General features: G+C 35.7%; 1 protein-coding gene across 1 annotated transcript in view; it reads left to right on the top strand.

The window, feature by feature from the left end:
• The window catches only part of AUH (AU RNA binding methylglutaconyl-CoA hydratase), a 110,865-nt gene that overhangs the window by 49,063 nt on the left and 41,657 nt on the right, over positions 1-20,145 (top strand). Inside the window, exons 5-6 of the mRNA XM_072922031.1 lie at positions 7,769-7,861; positions 8,778-8,834. Coding sequence (XP_072778132.1) covers positions 7,769-7,861; positions 8,778-8,834 — 150 coding nt within the window. The remainder of the gene's footprint in view (positions 1-7,768; positions 7,862-8,777; positions 8,835-20,145) is intronic.

Genomic DNA, 20,145 nt, shown 5'->3' on the forward strand with positions numbered 1-20,145 from the left:
GGGTAGTGAAGAGACGGAAGAGAAATTTATTCTGAGTTACAAAATAATAATATTTAGGTATAAACTTAATTATTTTAAAAACAAAGTAAAAATCCATTCCCAGATATTATGCAAGCTAGGACGTAGTTTCAAATAATCATTACTGCTGACTCAAAATTCCTATTTATGTCTGTGACCTTTTGAAAATTCTTTTATTACTTGTAACCAGACAACGTGGAGATTTTGAGTTCATAAAGAAACTCTGTAAAGTAACAGATCTCAAACCTTTCAATGCTTGTGTAAGAATCAGCCCATAGACTTGCACTATTATATGGGTTTAAGCTATTTTTAGTTGAAATATTCACTAAAGATAAATGGCATGTGAATAAGTGCATTGCTTTGTAATAACAAGACTAAAATTTGTAATTCTGTATTTGACATTCTCACTCTTAAGATAGGACTCTTTTTTCCTCTTTCTTGCTTTCCTAATTGGTGACCTTTAATCATGGAATCTATCTACACATATGCACTTAGTGGTATTTAAACATTTTGGGAGCATGTGACCATTCTTTTTATTAATTTGAAGTCTCCATTGTTACTACATTTAAATAAATGTAGTAAGAAATGGGGAGGGAGCTTTCTTATCTGTAGATTAAAATTTGTCCTTGGAGAGGTTCTGGAACAACTAAACATGGAAACTAAACTACTGCTGGAAACACAAGGGACAAGAAAGTCATAAGGTGGAGTCAGAGGAGGGAAATGTTGCTTAACCAGTCTGACAAATGAAATTTGTTAGATGAGAAACATTGTTTCTCATTGTTTGGTAGATTGAGAAACATGGATATTGTCTACCTTGACTTCAGTAAGGCTTTTGACAGTACCTCTTGTAAAATTTTTGTAAAGTAACTGGTGAGTATGGACTGGATGAAAAGGCAGTGAAATTGATAGAAGATTGGCTGAATGAAGGGGTCCAGATTGTGTATCAGCAGCATGAAGTCTGCTTGGAGGCCTCTAGGCAGTCTGTATGCCAGGGGCAGCACCAGATTCAGTCCTGTTTGACATCTTTCATGGTCTGGATGATGGGATAGAATGTAGACTCAGCAAGTTTGCTGATGATGTAAAATCATAAGGAGTGGGTTGTGCTGCCATTCAGAGGGAACTCAGCAAGCTGGAGTAATAAACTGACAGGAACATCAATAATTTCTACAAAGGAAGATGCAAACAACCTCATGCACCACCTATATGATGGGGGCAATGATAGGAAAAGCAGCCACACAAAAAACCCCTGCAGGTCTGGGTGGGACACCAAGTTGAATGTGAGATAGTGCTGTGCCCTTGTGGCAAGGAAGGACAGTGGTATCCTGGGCTGTATTAGGATCAGTGTTACCCAGTGTTGAGGGAGGTGATCCTTTTGCTCTCATCTGCACAGATGAGGCCACTGCTGGAATACTATGGCCAGTTCTAGGCTCCTCAGTAAAAGGCAGAGCTATTGGAAAGTCCAGTGAGAGACCCTGAAGGTGTTGAATGCTTCAGAGCATCTCTTCAGTGAGAAAAGGTTGAGCAGGCTAGGGCTAGAGAAGAGATGGCTCATGAGGTGATCTCAGCAATATATGAGGTGTTAGAAGATGAAGCTAGGCTATCTCTGGTGGTGATTGACACAACCAGAGGCAATGGGCACAAACTGGAACAGAAGAGATTCTCCCTGAGATCAGGAAGTCCTTATTCACTGTGAAGCGACAGAGAATTGATACAGGTTCTGAAGTCTCCCTCCTTAGAGATCTTCCAAAATCACCTGGACACGAGCTTGAGCAACCTGTTCAAGGTGATGCTGGTTGAGCAGACAGGCTGGACAAGGTGAGCTCCAGAAGTCTTTTTCAGCCTCAACTATTCTGTGATTTAAGGGTTTCCCATGTGCTGCAGACATACGTAGGCAGATGTTTGCCACACTTCCGTAATTTGCTAGAGTTAAATAACAAGTTGTGGAACTGTTAATCTCTTCCTCAATTTATAGCATACTTTCCTCTAGTAATCCATGTAATATTGACAGTATGCAAGATACTTTTATACAAGTCATCCTCCTCGTTTTATGGTTTATGAAATCCATTATTCAAAAGGAAAAATTACTTGCTGGAAATGCCCCCTGAAGTTGCTTGTCCTCGTAAGCTGTTCATTAATCAAGCTGATTTGTCAAATAATCAGAAATGCACATGTGGAATAAATAGCTTGAACAATCTGTTTCTTTGTTCTGTGGCAAATTCAGTTGTATTGTTATTTAAAATTGAATTTTGTAGCTACTTCTGTCTTAGATAGATACAGGTTTTGAGGCAACTAGAGTATGCTCACTACTTTCAGTTTCGTTCTGGGTAATAAGAATTCTTCTGTTCATAATTAAAGACAAGTCAGGGTTTTGAGTCTGGTTCAGAAGGTACTAGGGATAGTGACAACCAGAAGGTTTATATCTGAATAGCTGTACTTTATGAAGACTGGTTGCCAGAAGTCACTGAATTAAGATGAGAAAGGAACAATAAGGACCTTTTTTGAACATTGTCCAGGTACAGAAAAGCAAGGGAATAGCAAGGGAAGTTAAGGTGACTGTCTTTAGTTTCATTAATGTTTTGTATCAAATGCATAAAAAGGCAGGCTTTAAACAGGGGCATTTGAATGTTTGTAGGTACCAAATTCTGACTGGTATAATTAGTTAAATTATTTGCATAGAAGTAATTAGGGCAAATTGAAATATTTGCCCTAATCTGTAAAAAGTACTTCAAAAATAGAAATTAATTATATCTAAGTTAAATAAGATATAAGAAGTTAATTATATCTATATCTATATCTCATTATATCTAATTGTATCTAATTATATCTGTGTAGAATTTTTGCATTGTTAGGGCTTGAGTGGACTTCCATGGAATGTTCTGATTTATGGGAATCATGAAGTGGTACTGCAGTAACAGTACAGACCTTTTCTTTTAGAGAAACTGAATTCTATGTCTATTAGATTTTAGTTCTTTTAATGATGACTCCTGCATCTTGAAAGGAAGGAGGTACTGCAGGTGTTCTTCAGGTTCATTGCAACAACTGCCAGGCTACAATTGGGTGATTCTTATACATTTCATTGTCACTTCAATAGTCTAAAGCTCAAAATCTTGTGTCTATCTTAGGAATGTTTTTGTTTTTTGGTTTTTTTTTTCCGTTTATGTGAGTATGTGGTACAGTTGCTTACAGAAAATCTTAATGTATAAATTTGTTTAGCAAGCAAGGAGGTCATTCCTAGGAGGTTGGTCTTTTTTAGTTTTATATATTCTGAATTTGTAATTATTGTTCTGGGTGTTAAATATTTTAAGTTAATCAGCTGGGACAAGTGCATGCAGGTTGACCAGGAACACAATTCACAAAGTCTGGAATTCTGGATCATCATATTATTCTTCCTTTGCTTGTTTCAAGAGCTCACAGTAAGGGATCAGTATTAGTAATAGGTCTTCCTTTGAGTAATTGGACACCAGCTAAAGAAAGTGGGTTTTTGCCTGTTACATGAAATCTACTGTATATAATGTTTCATAAAAACAAGGCTACTTTCATGTGTGAATTGTTGCCATTTTAGTTTTACTGTATGTATTCATTCTTCATACTTCCTTCATCCTTACTGAATTGGAAAGTAGGTTTTCCTTGTTGATCAGGCCATTTATTTTTTATCAGTAATGAGGAACTGAGGCTGTGTAAGAATAAAAAAAGGCTACTAGAGAGTTACTAAGAAAGTGTCACGTGTAATCCTGTTTCCTCCCAGCTATTATCTCACATATCTGTAATTTTATAAGAACTTCCTTAATAAATTAGTGAGAAGATTAAACAGTCATTTATGATTCAGGTCAGTAGAATCCAGGAATTTTCTGCTTTCTATTTGGGGAATGTCAGTATCTGCAGTAGAATGAATCAGCTGTGTAGGCGTTATGGCACACATCTGAGAAACTATTTAGTGGTCAAATCTTCCAGACCAGGTGCCTGTATTCATATGCTGGCCTGTTGTTTGTCATATCATGGTCTCTAAGCAGAAAGGAAATACCTTGTTAGTCAGCAGCAGTAGACATCATGTGGAAAGTCACTTGAAGATGAAATAACAATTACCTGCCTCAGAACAACTTGAAATTACTTCCAACACATTACATATATTTTTATGTGCTTAATTGCAAAGTGCTCCTGTGACATTCTGTACTCACAGCAAAACTGTGGGAGAGTTTACTTACTCTATTCTACACCTTGCAGTAATGAAGAGTCACAGGCAGTATCCCAAGACTAAAGATGCTGCCGGTCCACCTAATCTAAAACTACATGTGATATGTATGTTTACCAGAGATGTATTTCTGAGTTGAGCTGAAAGTTCACAGTTACTGCAGAGTAGGAAGCAGTATATATTTATGTTCCTGTATGTCATATTTTCTATTTTGTTTAAGCTGTTTATGGGTTTAGTTGAGGTATCTAATGTTACTAATTTTATTTCTCTTATTGAAGTTCTTCAGTTTACCTGTTGGTCACTCTACTTGTATCATGTCTTGAATGGCCAGTAAACATCCTTTTTTATAGGTTTTGTCAGCTTCTGTGCTAAGAGATTATTCCTCAAACAACTTAATACATAAAATTTATTTTGATTTGCTTGTTCACATTTGTCTTCTCTTTAGCTGGAAGTCTCTACTTCTGTGATCTCAAATATAGGGATGTGTTTTTGTCTCATGTCTGGCTCTGTTGCTGACAACATAAACTGAATGGGACCCTTCTATTTCTTTACTGTACTTAGAATCTTACTTTTTTGTAATATAATTAAGCATTGATGTTATGTAAGGATGTGACTGTTGACATTTACTTGGGATGTGTTTTATGTGCAGAATAGAACTGCATTTACAGAATAAGCAGCATGTTTTACGTTAGAATACATGTGTGAAGTAATCCTTTCTGAATTAATTGTGTGAACTACCTTATTATTTTGTGTCCTTCATATCCCACACTTTAATATACTATGGTAACTCAGTGAAATTCTCTAACTAAAATTTAATGCTGCTCATTACTTAGTCTTTTAACTACTTCTAACAGCTTTAATCTTAATATATACATGGTCTGTTCTTGTCTCTGTGTTGTACTCTCTCATTTACTTTAGCTAATCTGTTTCTTTTATATATCTTAAACTCCTTTTTTATTTCACTATGCAGCTCATGATTGCACCCTGATATACCTGTATCACATCTAGAATTTAGGACTAATTAGTAGTTGTACAATTGCCTGAAATTTATATCTTGTTATTTGAACTGTGACAAAAATGTAGAATGTTAAAGTATAAAACCACTAGGCCTCTTGGCAAAGCTTTAAATATTTTTTTTATCACTCATAGCAAATGAGCCTTGTCATGTAGAATCATTGTGGAGATTGACCTGTCTATATGTGTAATTTATTGTTCCTAAAATTTGAGTGCATACAACTCAATTAAGCTTACAGGGTATTATTTGTCAAACATCATCTCTGCTTTTGTTATGAGCTCAACAGTTTTGGCAGTTGCACATTAAAACCATGAAGATAAATGTGGTCACGTGTTTCTTATGCTACAAAATACTAATACTCCAGGAAGCTTTACCCTTGTTAAAAAGTTCTAATAGCCTGGAAACACAGTTTACAATTCCAAGTGATTGCTAACTTTTTTTATGCTAGTTTTTCTGATGCTTCATGGGAACATGTTAAAAGGATTAATTTGTTAAATTCATTTAATAGATACACAGAAGGCTATTACAGAGAATATGTCTTTTGCCTTTCATTTGTTGTCAACTTTTATGTCAGGTGATCCTTTCAAATGAATGTCCTTGGGAAGTGATGATTCTAACATTATCAAACTGCTTTTTATTCCCTTGAATTAAGATTTTTTTATTTTTTCATGGTAGAAACTGGCTGTAATTCTTGAAACCAAGCTGTTTTATAATACTCATTCATTAACTTCCAATTCTATGTGTTATACTTGAATATACACTTGAATTATTGTTATACTTGAATATATACTTGAATTGCACCATGGCTAATTCCAGCAGTTACTTATCTTAGTAAAGCATTCTGCCTTGGAGTACTGCAAAAGCCATGCAAATAGTGCTCAAGATACTGTTTGCTATTCTCTGATAAATGGAACATTCATACAGGCAGTAACTGCTGGAAACTGCAGTTAACAATGACCATGCCTTCATGTTCAGGCAAACTATTTTTTATTTACCCAAGGCAAAGGCATATTTCTTTAAGAGAAAGGCTAGCTGTGTCAGCTAGCAATATTGCAAGACTGTTTGGCAAATTGGTTGTGTTGACAGGGTTATAAGTTTCTGTCAGGAACCGTGCCCTGTTGGAAATGAGACTTGCCTTTCCATATGACTGAGAAGAAGTAAATAGAGAAAGAGAAGATTTTTCTACCATTCCTCTGTCTTCTGTGCCTTCTGTGGCAGATGGCAGGTATAATGGATACCTGGAGCTCTTTTAAGTCACTGAAAGAGCTCTTGAAAACAGTAATCACTAGCCTCTTTTGGCACTAAAATTGATTCAGATAATCACTATTAATCATGATCTAAACCAGCAACCCAGATACTTTGTTTAAAGCATCTGTTAGAATCTTGAAAAGAATTGCTAAGTTTTTGTTCTTTTTTTAAAGGCAATTGGATTTTCATTAGCTGTTAATCATAAAAGCAGGTCAATTTGCAGGTAAAATAACCTTTGTTTAATTACATATTTTGTTTGTTACCCAGTGAGAGACTACAGGCTTATAATAATTGTCATGCTGATGTATACCAATATTTAATTGATTCTTTTGTTGAATTAAGTTAATTGAAGTTTGTCTGTCAGACAGGAAAAAGGTAAGCTAGGAACCACAATTTCTAAATTTAAAACTAACTAGTTCACTAGGAAAAACTCTAATTAATACATTGAAGTAATAATTTTTGTCATATTACTCTTCTAGATTTTAAAAGGAAATAAGTCTTTTAAAGTCTTTCATGCATCATCTTCATTTATGTTGACAGAAGAGTTTTTCTCTTCTGTTTCTGGCTAATGAAACTGAATGAACTGGTCATTGAATTAAATTAGCTGAAACATTAAAACAAAGAAAATATTCTTTAACAATCAACAAAAAAATGTGTTGTTTTCAAGAACTGATTTAACATTTCAACAAGCTGTACACCCAAGTTCCGGCTAATGAATTGCTTTTGGCTATCTTTGAAACTTTAGTAGTGATGATGTACTATTGGGCTACTGTTTGAGTATATTTTAAAATGGATTGTTTGTGTTAATTCTTACATTAAATATAATTAAAACTGTAATATACAAGTGTATTTCTAAAATGAAAATGCATTTTTCATCAGCCTTCGGGTTTGTGCTGAACAGGGATGAAGAGAACTTGAATTTGCGGAAGGTGAAAAGCAGTACTTAAGGCTGATTGTTTAAATGACTTTCTTGTGTCAGAACACTGATGATAAATTACACACAAACTGTGCCATGGTCGCGCAGGCCTCTGGAGCCCTGCTGCCTGTCATGTATGCTGGCAGTATGCAGATTTGTTTGTCAAACTTAAGAGTTTCCCACCTGTATTAAGCTATTAGCTTCTGCTTTACAGCAGAGAAGGGCCAGTGGTGGTGGGCATTATTGCCGGTGATGGTCTGAGAGTGTCAAGACACATTTTGCTTCTAGCTGTGGAATGTATGACTGTAGAATGAGCAAAATGTAATGAAATCACATTCCAGAGGTGTTCTGTATGAGTGTTAATTGGTACTTTCTTTTTCAGCTAATCTGCCTGTACCTACTATTGCTGCAATAGATGGAACTGCCTTAGGTGGTGGCCTAGAGCTTGCGTTAGCCTGTGATATACGGGTGGCAGGTAGGTCTGAATTCTGCTACGGAATATGGGGTTGTTAGTGTTATAGCTGGCTTGACTAATCTGTCTGTTGGCAAGCCTTATACGTTGTATTTGACATAGTTTATAACCCATTATTTTAAAGAGCTTTAGCAGAAACCTGTCTACGTACTTGCAAATGTTTCATTTATAACAGCTTAACCCTGTTAGCTGGATTGGTTTTCTTAAACATTTATGTGATTCTTCTGACCCTAATTTTATCAGTCTTGCCAAAAGGGTCATGCAATTATTTTCATTTTTATTTTTTGATTCTTGTGCATTTGAAAGTGCTCTTGATGGAGACTTGATTTTATCTAAACAGGGTGCGGGGAAAAAGCAGAAGTTGCTACTAAGTGTATTATTACATTAGAAATTAAATTATAAAAGTGACAAGAACTCTTGAAAAAGAGGAACCTTGAGCTAATAAACAGTCAAAACTGTAAAGCCTATTGATGGAAAGTAAATGGATATTTGGTTCTGAGCCACTATGTTAGGATTTATAAAGTTATTTGACTTTAGACTTTTCTTTGTCACCTAAAGAATTCAACTAATCTGATACAGAATTCTACCCCATTCTGAGATGTTAAGCAATAGTATCCATTTTCTTTTAGTACTTTCCATTTGAAACCAAGTCTCTGTTACTCAGTGTTATTGCTTACTTACTGTATGAAAATTAATAAAGTACTGAATTTGCCTTGATGGAAGTACTTGGATCTTTCGCTAAAAGAAGATCAGTTGAATCTATTTGTTTCTTTAATAAACAGGTGCTTTAACAATTATTTTTTTTCTTTTTGAAGAAAACTTAATATATTAGCAAACTTCTAGGTCATCAGTACGTATTTTCTGTAGATTTTTCTCCTTCTACATTAGAGTAAGAACTCCTTTACATTCTATTTTTTAGCATCTTCTGCTAAAATGGGCTTAGTTGAAACAAAGTTGGCGATCATTCCAGGTGCAGGTATGAATGTTTTACTTTTGCTACCACAGATAACTAAATAACATATGTATTTAGTATTAGGTTTTGAATTGTTTATGGATTTTTGCTTATTCTTATATGTCTATTAAGTATTTATAGAATGTGTTACTGCTTACTGCTTATATTATTTGTCAAAATTAATTTAAATATGTATTTCTTATCTTCAGGGATGGTCACGTGTATATTATGTTTTTTAGCAAAGGCTTTATTAACTAAGTCAACATGGAGTGATTTTGTAAATGACATTTAATGTCTTGATCTGAAGGCTGAATAATTTTGCAAAGGGCCAAGCGAGGAAGAAGGATTAGCAGTCAGTGTACAAAAACAATTATTTGAAGATCCACTTTTACATAACATTTGGTACTTTAGGATTCAAATTTTGTTTTCAAGCTGCTTGTATATTGCTTGTAAAGAGTTTAAGAACTGAAAGTATAGCTCTGAATAAATCTCTTACCTTGCCAAAATATTTTGAGTCAAAAACTTCTTTTTTATTTGGAAGGCAAATTGACCTGCTTTTCATAGACTCAACATTAATGAAAGTTACATAACAAATAATTTTCAAGAACTTGTTACGAAACCTTTTAAAAACCTATGCTTTTATTTTATGTATAAACCATTGCTACTTGAATTAAGGTATTTGCTGCTCTGGGAGAAGGGCAGTAGCTGGGAATAAAGTGTATCCATGTGATTTTTTTGCCTTCATTTGTGGGACTTCTTGGGATCTTTATACTGTTTCTTTGCTCTTGTTTTCTTTATAATGGATGGAATCTATTTTGAAAACACTATATCCAATTCTAGTAGATACCATTGCAGGTCACATAAAAAAAACAGTAAAATCAACCATAATGGCAGTAGTGGGATGAACTTTGTGTATTAAACTGCCCCATCCGATGACTAATATGGACAATTATTGTACAATTTCAATTGCTATATTATTTTGGTTATTGTTGAGATGTGATTTCAATCAACACTTTTCTGTGGTCAGAGCTACATTTTACCTAAGGAAAACAGTTATGACTGATGTCTGGTTTCTTTTTTGTGTAGGATAAAGATAATAATGTAGATGATTTAAAGATGTATTTAGTGGTAGTGGCGTTGTCATGAAATAATATGCCTTGGCAATAAGTCCCAGTAAAGAAAAAACCAGAAGTTTATGCTGTTTATCTTTGTTGTCAGGTTTTGCTCTTTGTCCTCCCACTCCCTCCTTGCCTAAGTAATTGGAAACATACTCTCCAGCTCAAGATATTCAGCTCAAATTCTCCATATAGTCTCTGTATTCAACTTTTTGAGGTTGTCTTATTTCCTGGTCTTCAGTTAATTATAGATGTTTCAAACTTCTGTGCTTTTACCTTAAAGTGCTAGTTAACTGATTCATTATAAGTTTCATTCAGAATATTTTACTGGTGTTCAAAGACTGAGGTTTGAATTTTTTTCCCCCTCATCCTAAAATAATGATTCAGGTATATGTCTTCAGGTGTATGTCCTTGGAAATGTGACAGATTTGATCTTGTTACATTGACTTTTCAACTTAAAACATTTTGGGGTGTGTTCAGTGATTAATTTTTTTTCCTTATTCCTATCAGCCTTTCTGACAACTATTTTTGTTGAATATATTTGAGGTAATCACAACATTTTCCTGGTCAGCCTGTGCTTACACCAGTCCTATTGAGCAATGACAGTGTTTCAGTCCTTTTTGCTTCTTGTCATTCCAGGAGTAATTGATTGTGCCTTTCATGAAAGGCACGAGAAAGAAAGTGAAGGAATTTTGCATATATCATTTAGGTAGAAAAGCCAAATATAACACTTGAACCATAGTCTTCATGTGGTAATGGAATATTTTCTGAGAGTGTTTATTTTAAGCTGCTCTGAGCCAAAACAGAACTGCAGAGTGGAGCTGAAAAGTGAGCTGCAGCTCTTAAGAGGCCTGCATAGATTTCTGCTGCCATCTAGTACACCTGAAATCTGCTGGCAAACTGAGCTGCTTCTTTGAACTAGGTCCCTGTACCTTGGCAAACTATTGTTTTTATTCTGCTCTGTCAACTGCCAGGTGTATGTGATAGATGTAACTTTAAGTCAGGTGATGTGGATGTTTTAGTCTATGTGAAAAACATATTTATACTATGAGGGTTTGCTTTTTTAATACCCCAAAAATTTATAATCAAAGAGCTGTGTTAGAAGATTGTTGCTAGAATTCAACAGAACCAAAATATAGATCCTGGGCATGTCAGCTGTTATGTTTTGGACCTTTTTGTATATTGTGGTTTATTCCATTCTTAATAAAATGTGGTTATCAAAAGACACAATGAGGGGCTGTCTATTGACCAACGAGTTTTAACACAGATTTCCCAGGTGCAGGATATTTTTCTTTTGAATAAGCACAGATGTACTGCAACTTTCTACAGGCTACGCTTGAGCAGTTACTTGAGTTAACCAAAATTAATTGTTCCTTCTAAGTCTGCTGAGGGTCTTAACCAAGTAGGCATTTATAGAGTATGCTTTATTGTAGCAGGTTGAATCTCCTCAGAAAATTCATCCATGGCGGACAACATAGCAAGACCAAGTGGGATGACAGCAGTGTCTTCTTTTATACAATAACTATGTTCACAGACTGTGTTCACATCGTGAGGGAGTAGGATTATCCTTTTGCATTTGGAAATCTAAACCCAGTTTTCTGCACTATGGGAAAAGCTTCAACTGCCGGGACATTAACCAGAAAAAGTAGAAAAAATGTCTGTTTTTCCTCTTGAATACATCCCACTTTCTAGTAAGGAAAGCAAGATTCAAAGAACTAGTTGAAATATGTAACAGAGAGAAAAGATTAGTAACTTGATGATGAGAAAGTTACCTGAGAATTAATATTGAAGGTTTTTGTTTTCTGAGGAGAATCTGCCAATCGTCATTGTACAAGTGTTCTTATGCCACCACAAAAAAAATGTGTCATAGAATCATTTAGGTTGGAAAAGATCTTTAATCTCATGAAGTCCAGCTGTCAAATAAGCACTGCCACATTCACCACTACACTGTGTTGCTAAGTGCTACATCTACACCACTCAAGTGACTCAACCACTTCCCTGGACAGCCTGTCCAGTGTTTGACAACCCTTCAGTTAAGAAATTTTTCCTGATATCCAGTGTAAACCTCCCTTGGTACAACTTGAAGCATTTGTTACTTGGTAAAAGAGATTGACCCTAACCTCCTTTCAGGTTATTGTAGAGAGCGATAAGGTCTCCATTGAGCCTCATTTTCTCCAGGCTTAACAGTCCTCACCACTTCCTCACAAGGCTCGTGCTCCCTTCACTGGCTCTATTGCCCTTCTCTTGACATGCTCTAGCACCTTAATATTTTTTCTGTAGGGATCCAGAACTGGACACATGATTCAAGGTCTGGCCTCACCAGTGCCAAGATCAGGGTGACAATCCCTGCCCTGTCCTGCTGGTCACACTGTTGGTGTCACAGGCCAGGATGCCACTGGCCTTCTTGGCCACCTGGGCACAGCTGGCTCCTGTTCAGCTGCTGTCAACCAGCAGCACAGGCCCTTTTCTGTCAAGCAGCTTTCCAGCCACTCTGCCTCAAGCCTGAAGCATTGCAAGGTGTCGGAATCTGTGGGTATTGGTGATTCTGAGATTGTAGAAAGTCTCTGTCTTTCTGCCCCGTTGCCAAAGAAGAAGCCATAATTCGTCTGTGCTGGTTTCAAGGTTGTTTATTCTGTTTAACTCTAACATGTTCTGCTGCCCTGCCGCAGGTCTGTCCTGCAGGGCAGCGTGTGGGGCTCTGCCCTCAGTGGGATGTTACAAACATTAAATACCAGAAACTACCTGTGCTGTATTTACAATAACGTGCCAATATCTGTCACCTACGTTGAACAGTGTGTCCCCAGCCTGAACCAACAGAAAAATGCCAACACTACAGTGAAACATGGAGGGCATGAAGAAGGAGGAAAAGGACAAGACACACCCAATTTGCTCCATCTTGTCCCCTTTGGACCCCTAATCTAGAATCCTAAAATTTTACTTTTGCACCCGTGCCACACTTAATTATTACTTGTATCAAGCACTCGGAGCTTGTAATTCATCCTGTAAGATTGAAAATTCTTTTCCATGGACAGAGATCACAGACAGTGTCTCTGGGGGCTCTGTACAGGGGGGTTCCTGACCCCCTGCCAGGGTCCCAGGCCTTCCAGGGCAGCCAGAGGGAAGCCCTGGATTCCCACAGCAAGGGATTGTCTCCCAAGTGTCTTTTCTTTTTTTATGGAGTTCCAGAAAAACTTTCTGTTCAGTTAGGCTGGTCTTCGTTCTCACTGACTCTGCCACATAGGGATGGTCTGCTCCTCTGCCTTTAGGATTTTCTTATTGAAGAATGTCCAGCCTTCCTGAAAGCCATAGCCCTTCTGGACTGCCTCACAAGGGACTCTATCAACTAGTCTCCTAAACAAGCAAAAGTCTGTCTTCTGTAAATCTGAGGTGGCAGTTCTGCTGACTCTGTTCCTTACTGCTCTAAGAACTGAAAACTATCATTTCATAGTTGCCTGTGCCCTAGATGGCCTCTGAGCAGCAATCCTTCTCTGTTCATAATTAGCAGTAGGGCACCTGGCCTCTTGGCTCACTCACCAGCTCTGTCAGGAAATTATCTTCCACGTAGTCCAGGAATCTCTTAGCTGTTTCTTCTGTATTGTATTTCAGAGTGTGTATGGGTTTGTTCATCACCACTCTTCTTCAGGTTTCATCACTGTGAACTCAGTGTATAATTTGTGGTTTACAGGGTAGGGGTTGCAAAAACAAATAGTCTCCAGAATTTTATTAAAAATAGGTGGCCAGATGAAGGGAAAATTGTATTGGCCTCAGATGAAAAGGTTTCAGCACGGACTAACCTGTTCTTCAGCATGAAAGAAAGGGTACAGAAAGAAGCTGTGTGTGTATCTGAGCTGTAGATAATGTTTCAGTCAGAATACACATCACAGTGAACAGCAAGTAGTTTGTACGAGACAGGATTTCATGAGGAACCAGACTTCATTAGCTTTGCAGTTTAAGGAGATGCTTGTTATCAGTTAGAGTGACTTTTCTCGGAGCTATTCATTACTAAAAGGAGTTACTATTTTTTGATCTCTTAGTTACAAGCTGTTTAAACAACTTATTTTCTGTGTAATCCTGTGTCTGTACAGAATTCAAAGCAGTATGAGCAGAGTCTTTTTACACAAGAAAATTGTGTTCATTCTCTTTGTTTTATTTCCCAAACTGATATTAAAAAAAGTGCAAATATCTTTCATTAATTGAATGTAGTTTTTGATGTTTCTCAACTTGAAAAGGAAGTGTTTTTTCAGTGACAACTTTCTCCTCAGCCAAAAATTGTCTTTTGGAGCATTTTTTTTGTTGAAGTGTTTTGTTTTTCTGCTTTGTAACTTTTTGAAACTGTCTCAATTAGTGATGTAATTCAGCTGTTTATCTCTAGATTCACACAGTGGATGTCATATTAAGCCTGCAATTGATAGATGATGCCTTTCAGACCTTTATTAGTGCTTTGATTTCAGTGCTTGTATTAGTGCTTTTATTTATTAGTATTGTATTTATATATCACTCAGTATTAGATTTGTTATTGTGAAGATAAAAATACTTGTAAAGAGCATACATGAACTTCCTACTCTGTTAACAGAATGAGTTACATTAGTTTCACAAGGGGAAGTGTTCTGTAATAGCAAGAAGTAGAAAAGAGAGGCATATATAAAAAATAATTTTCATTTTCTTTATGCAAAACAAAAGATTTCATAACAGATTTAGGTGTAAGCTCAATTATGTATTGGTATACATCAACAATTATGTTTCCACTAAAAAAAATTCCTCCATTGAAATTAATATGCTTGTGTAAGCAGGTAATTTGTCATTGCTAGATAAAAACTGGCTATTGGCCTGCAGACTTACAGCTGTCACTCTTTCTTTTGTTTGTTGTGTTTATAAAGGCATTTTAATTAGCAAGGCTTTGTTCATTTCATCATCATTTTGTATTTTTTCTTCCATGCTCCTCTCAGAAATCCCACTACTTCATTACCAAGCTGTCTTCCACTGTTTAATATTAAAATAAAAACCAAGCGCATAGCCCTGGGATCAAGCTTTCCTTGAGAGCATTCAGATGAAAAGCATATTTTATGAAGAAGACTTTTAAAAAAAAAAAAAGGAAGGAAACAAAAAGAAACTCTACTAACTCTCTAAGAAGGTCTTTGTAAATAAGCTATAAATTCTTTCTACATCTAAAAGTTGCTTTGAACTCTTATGTTCCAAAGGTGAAACTGAAGCTTCAAGCTATAGGAGACTGGACTGGTTTTGTCTTTAAAATATAGAACAAGGGAGAGATTAAATTACAGCATTTCCGTGTTCTGCCTTTATTACTTTGGTAACAATATTGTTTTGGCTGTTTTTCTAGACTTCAAATTGTATTTGGAGATTTATAGAGCTTGCAGATTAAAAGACTATAAAATGAGATACAGGAACACTGAAATATTAGGGTTTTTTGCATAGGAAGAAAACCAGTGTAAAAATGAAAAGTAAATTTAGTAATCATAGTATATTTTCCTTAATTTTTTGCTTTTAAAAACATTGTCTCTGTTGCAGTACATACTTAAAAGCTAAAAAAAAAAAAAATCTATTTTGGATGAGAAAGATGTCAAGGGAATTTCTGCATGGGAAAAACTCGCACAGAACATGTTCTTGCTAACAGCAGTAGTTGTCCAATTTAGCCAAGTATAAAGGTTAAATTGAATGTCAATTTCAACTTGAAATCCAATGCACATTACAATGGACTGCTAGGATATTCTTTATATTTCTGTATTTCAGTTTCATCAGTAATAGGAATAGCATTTGATAAATGCTGAAAACATAAAGTGTTACTGTTTGTGGTATATCAAGATTGAATTTTGGAGTGCTATTTTTACTAAAATCCGTTGTTACAACCTGAGCAATGTTATCAATTACTTTCCTAATTATCATGGGGTATGTAAAAAAGCTTACATGAGTTGGAAAATTGTTTTATGTGATTAATGGATTGCTCATTTTTGAATGACAGCCAGAAAAATGAAAAAGTGCAACAAGTTATTTGTTTTCTTCTTAAATAATGTAGACTTAGGCCCCATTCAGGTATTCTTTCACTGAGTGTGTGTGGTACTGTCACATTTCTATTTTTTCCAGACCATCTCTGTACTGCAGGAAACTGTGCAGTGGACCTTTGAAAACAAAGCAAAGCCAAACTTTGCTTTTGCAGCTTGGTTTTTCTTACCACAATATTAAAATAGTATGACACTGAATAGAAATTATAGTCGAGGCCAACTGTAACAATAAGGATGACATTCACACTAGGTTTCATAACATAGGTGCAAAGTAGGTTATATTCACTTGGGGTGCTCAGCTGAAGAGGACATAGAATGAATAAAGTAAACAGAGAAAAGAATGATCTAAAATGCTGCTAGGTAAGGAGCTTTATATTTTTTTCACAGCCAGTTAAAATATAAAAATTGCCTGTGTGCAGATTTACACATAATCAGTTAAATGAATTTTCTATTGACTCATTCAAATCGATCAGAGTTCATGAATGCCTTTGATGAAATAATTTTCCCCTTGCATTAAATTTGGACTTAATTTTAAAAGTTGTACAAAGCCTTTGTACAAGACCACACTTTTTTATTTTGTAAAAGAACACCATTTTGTTCCCTAAACATGTCCTAAAACCAGAACCTAGTGTCTATCAAAAGCTCTCTTGTCCTCTGAAAATCATAATAGGAACTTCCAAAGGCACTGTTTCATCTGAATTTTTTTTTATTATTTTCTTTCAATATCTTATTTCTAAGCTTATGCAAAAACAAAAGGAAGACAAAATAATAGTAGCTGGTATTTCTGGGGAAAAATGGGGTGTGAGAGAAATAAAAATTTGCTGGACATGGAAAACAGATTTGCATGAAATTTTCTGTTAAAGTTGGTGGTTTGGTTATTTTGGTCTCTTTTTATATTAAAAAAACCCCATTACATTCTGGAAGGAAATATTGGACAAATTAAGGACTTGACTCTTTCTGGTGGCTTAGAGGCTAAACCAAAAATCTTTAGCTTAGATTTCTAGGCCCAGCCTCTCCTATAGTCTGAATATTAAGGTTCTCTACCTTTTCTGACTAACTTTCCAAGTTCTTCTATAAAGAACCTCATTGCTACTTCAGCTTGTTGTCAGAGATTAAATATTGTCTCAATAGTGTCCTTTCTTCATGCAGCTTCACTTGCTTTATTTTACAAACTAAAGCAACTTTTTCTCTATTCTTCCTATCTCTATGGTAGCAAAAGTGGTAAGGAGAAAGAACTCCTTAGGAATTTTAAGAGAGGTAGAAAAATGTGCAGGTGAAGTATAGAAAATTATTGACCTTAAAGAATCAATAAAGAATGAAGATGAAAATGCATAAGCAACTCAGTCTGGGTTTGGAATTTGTTTTGAGGGGAAAATATAATTTGTTTTGAGGGGAAAATATCATTTTATCTTTTAGTATAGAATTAGGAAGATATATATTATTACCAAATTACCAGTATAAATGCCTGAAAAACATACCAGGGTAGTGGAATACAGCAACATAAAAGGAGTAAAGAAGATTATTCACCTAGGTAATTTTGGGAGGCTTAGTGCCTATCCTGTTTCTCTGCATTGACAGCCCCAGAAACAGACTATTTATTTTAGTTCTTGGTGTATCACTAAGTGAGATGTGTAAAAGCGATGATGAAAATACTCCTTGTAGTGTTAAGAAGCTTGTTAATCTGCACCATGATAGACACAATTTAGTACAAGCTGCTGAAGATGGGACATTGGATGCAGCCCATATAGTTGACCATATTACATATCGCTTGGTCATTTTCTGTGACCAAATTTGCATTTTAGTTGTGAGATAAAAAGTGTGTGTAGAAGACTTGCATGATTTTTATGGCTGAGATAAGCAAGCTTCATAAATTGGCATCAAATATGTTATAAGCCACTTTTAAGAGGTTTAAAGTGACTCAGCTTCTGTGGTGCATCCCCCTGTCTTCATGTCTGCCCTTTATTATTTTTAAGTCTACAGCTGGCAGCACCTAGTTATGATTTGGCCACAGCCTGTACACATAGCTGGGATTGCAGTCTACAAATACATTGTTCATAGACATAGAGACTGAAGGTGTAGGAGAGAAAAAGAGTAAAAAAATATGCACACTGATCAGGAGGTTATTGACAGATAAACAAAATGGGTTTGAGATACAAACATGGGGATTTTGAAAGTTTTTAGTAACTGAGGAGAAAGAATAAGATGATGAAACTTTCCTATTAATAGACTTACATAAGTGGTTTATTAAGAAGAAATTTATTAGTATGGGATTTCATTCTGTTTATTTTCCCCCTAGGTACTCCCACAGCATTTTTGAAATTTAAGTGATGGGTATGTCTTTCCAAAACTCAGTCACCAATCTTCATGACATTATTTGCTCAAAATTTCCATTGACGCAGCAAAAGCTGTGATCATCCTTTAGGATTTTTTCAGTAGCCATGAATCCAGAGGGCATCCGGAGGATAAAAGAAAACCCAACATTTTGAGGAGATTAAATGATCAGGGATTTTTTTCAGCCTTTTAAATTCTAGACCTCTTGTGTAAGTCGTTGTGCAAGTGACCCTCACTGCACATGGCATGCAGAGAACAGTTGCGGTTTTGTCGTTGGCATGTGTTAGTAAGAATTTGTAAGCAGGGGTTGCTGGGTGAAATTAATTGCATTGCATTACTTATGTCATGTTCAAGTCTGACTTATGAAAGAATGTTCTGGGATTTTTACCAGTGCTGTAATAGTTTTCTTGCAGTATTTCAGTTTATCTTCAGCACTTGGCTGGATTAGAGAATGGAAAGCAATTTACAGAAAGAACAGGCTTTGGAAAGATGAAAAGAAGATGAAGTATCTTTTTGCTTTGTGTTGTTATTAAGATTCCCCTCTTCAAAATGTCTTCATCTCAATATAGATGTTACTGGAGGCGAAGGATTGGGAGTGGGGCTCTGGTGGACCAGCTGGAGTGTATAAATGGGGGCTAGTATAGACGCAACAATACTTGGTAAGTTCCTAAAAATTATGTTGACAGCTGTTGAGCTCATCTATACTCAGTGTGTTTTTTGAAGAGAAGCCAAGGAATTTTTAATCAAGGAAGATTACTGAGCAGATTACTGCGTGCTTAAAAATAGACTTACTTTTATTAGTAAAACTTTTTTGTTTAAGCCTGAAGTGTTACATTTTTCACTCAAAATGCAAAAGCTGTTTTGATTTAAAACAGTATTAAATTATTATGAATGAGATAGAAAGAGATAATGAGATGGAAAGAAGATAATATTTATTCTGTTTAATTGAAATGTTGTATAGGAATGTCAGCATAAGTAATATAAATGCATTTTAACTTTAAAATTTAATGGATCTCAGACTGACATTTCAAGGGAAACAAGATTTTCAGTGACTTGTTAGATTGGAAAATGTCTGATTTAAAGAAAATTCTTTTTGGAATGTTTTTGTGTGAAGTTATTTTGGTAATCTGCTCTCTTGGGACCAATTGCTAGTCTTTTCCCACACTAATGAAACTAGGTCACTAGATTTTGGCACTCATCCAAGTTGTGAGATTTATTTGGTGTTTAAGCACACTGTCTAGAAATAGTGATGCAATGTCAGCAAGGCCACTTTTCATTTCATGAACATCATTTTCAGTGTCCTGGAATTAATTTATTCACTGACCTGTTAATAACTGCAATCTGTCACTGGCTTAACAGAGGCTGAGGAAGTGTCTGGAAATAGTCATGGTCACCCTACCAGGTGATCAGTTGCAGGACTGCTGTTCAATGTAATATTTTTTGGTTTTGATCATGCAGAAGAGTCTGACTGTTAATGAAAACAAACCAGCAACTTAATCAAAAGGAAAATACATGTAATTAGTAAATATGGGAGAGAGATTGAAGTAGTGGTTTTACCCTACATTAAACTACAGTGTGTCTGAGAATTGTGCTGGTTATCTTTGAAAAAGTACAGAAATTCAGCATCTGTAGATGATATACAATTCTTTGTAAAAGCACATTGTAATAGTATTGTCAAATAAAAAGAAACTTAATAATTTCATTTTGTTGGTGTTTCAGGTTTGTTCTCATCCCCATCTCTACAATGTTTTTGTTAAAATCAGGTTTGTCTTTTGCCACAGGCATCGCAGACGGTCGCTTGTGGCAGTGGGTTACTCTGCAGAGCAAAATAGCTGTTAGCCCTTTTCTACCTCACATCAGCCAGAGCCCTGG

Source organism: Taeniopygia guttata, chromosome Z, assembly GCF_048771995.1.
Source record: "Taeniopygia guttata chromosome Z, bTaeGut7.mat, whole genome shotgun sequence".
NCBI lineage: Eukaryota > Metazoa > Chordata > Aves > Passeriformes > Estrildidae > Taeniopygia > Taeniopygia guttata.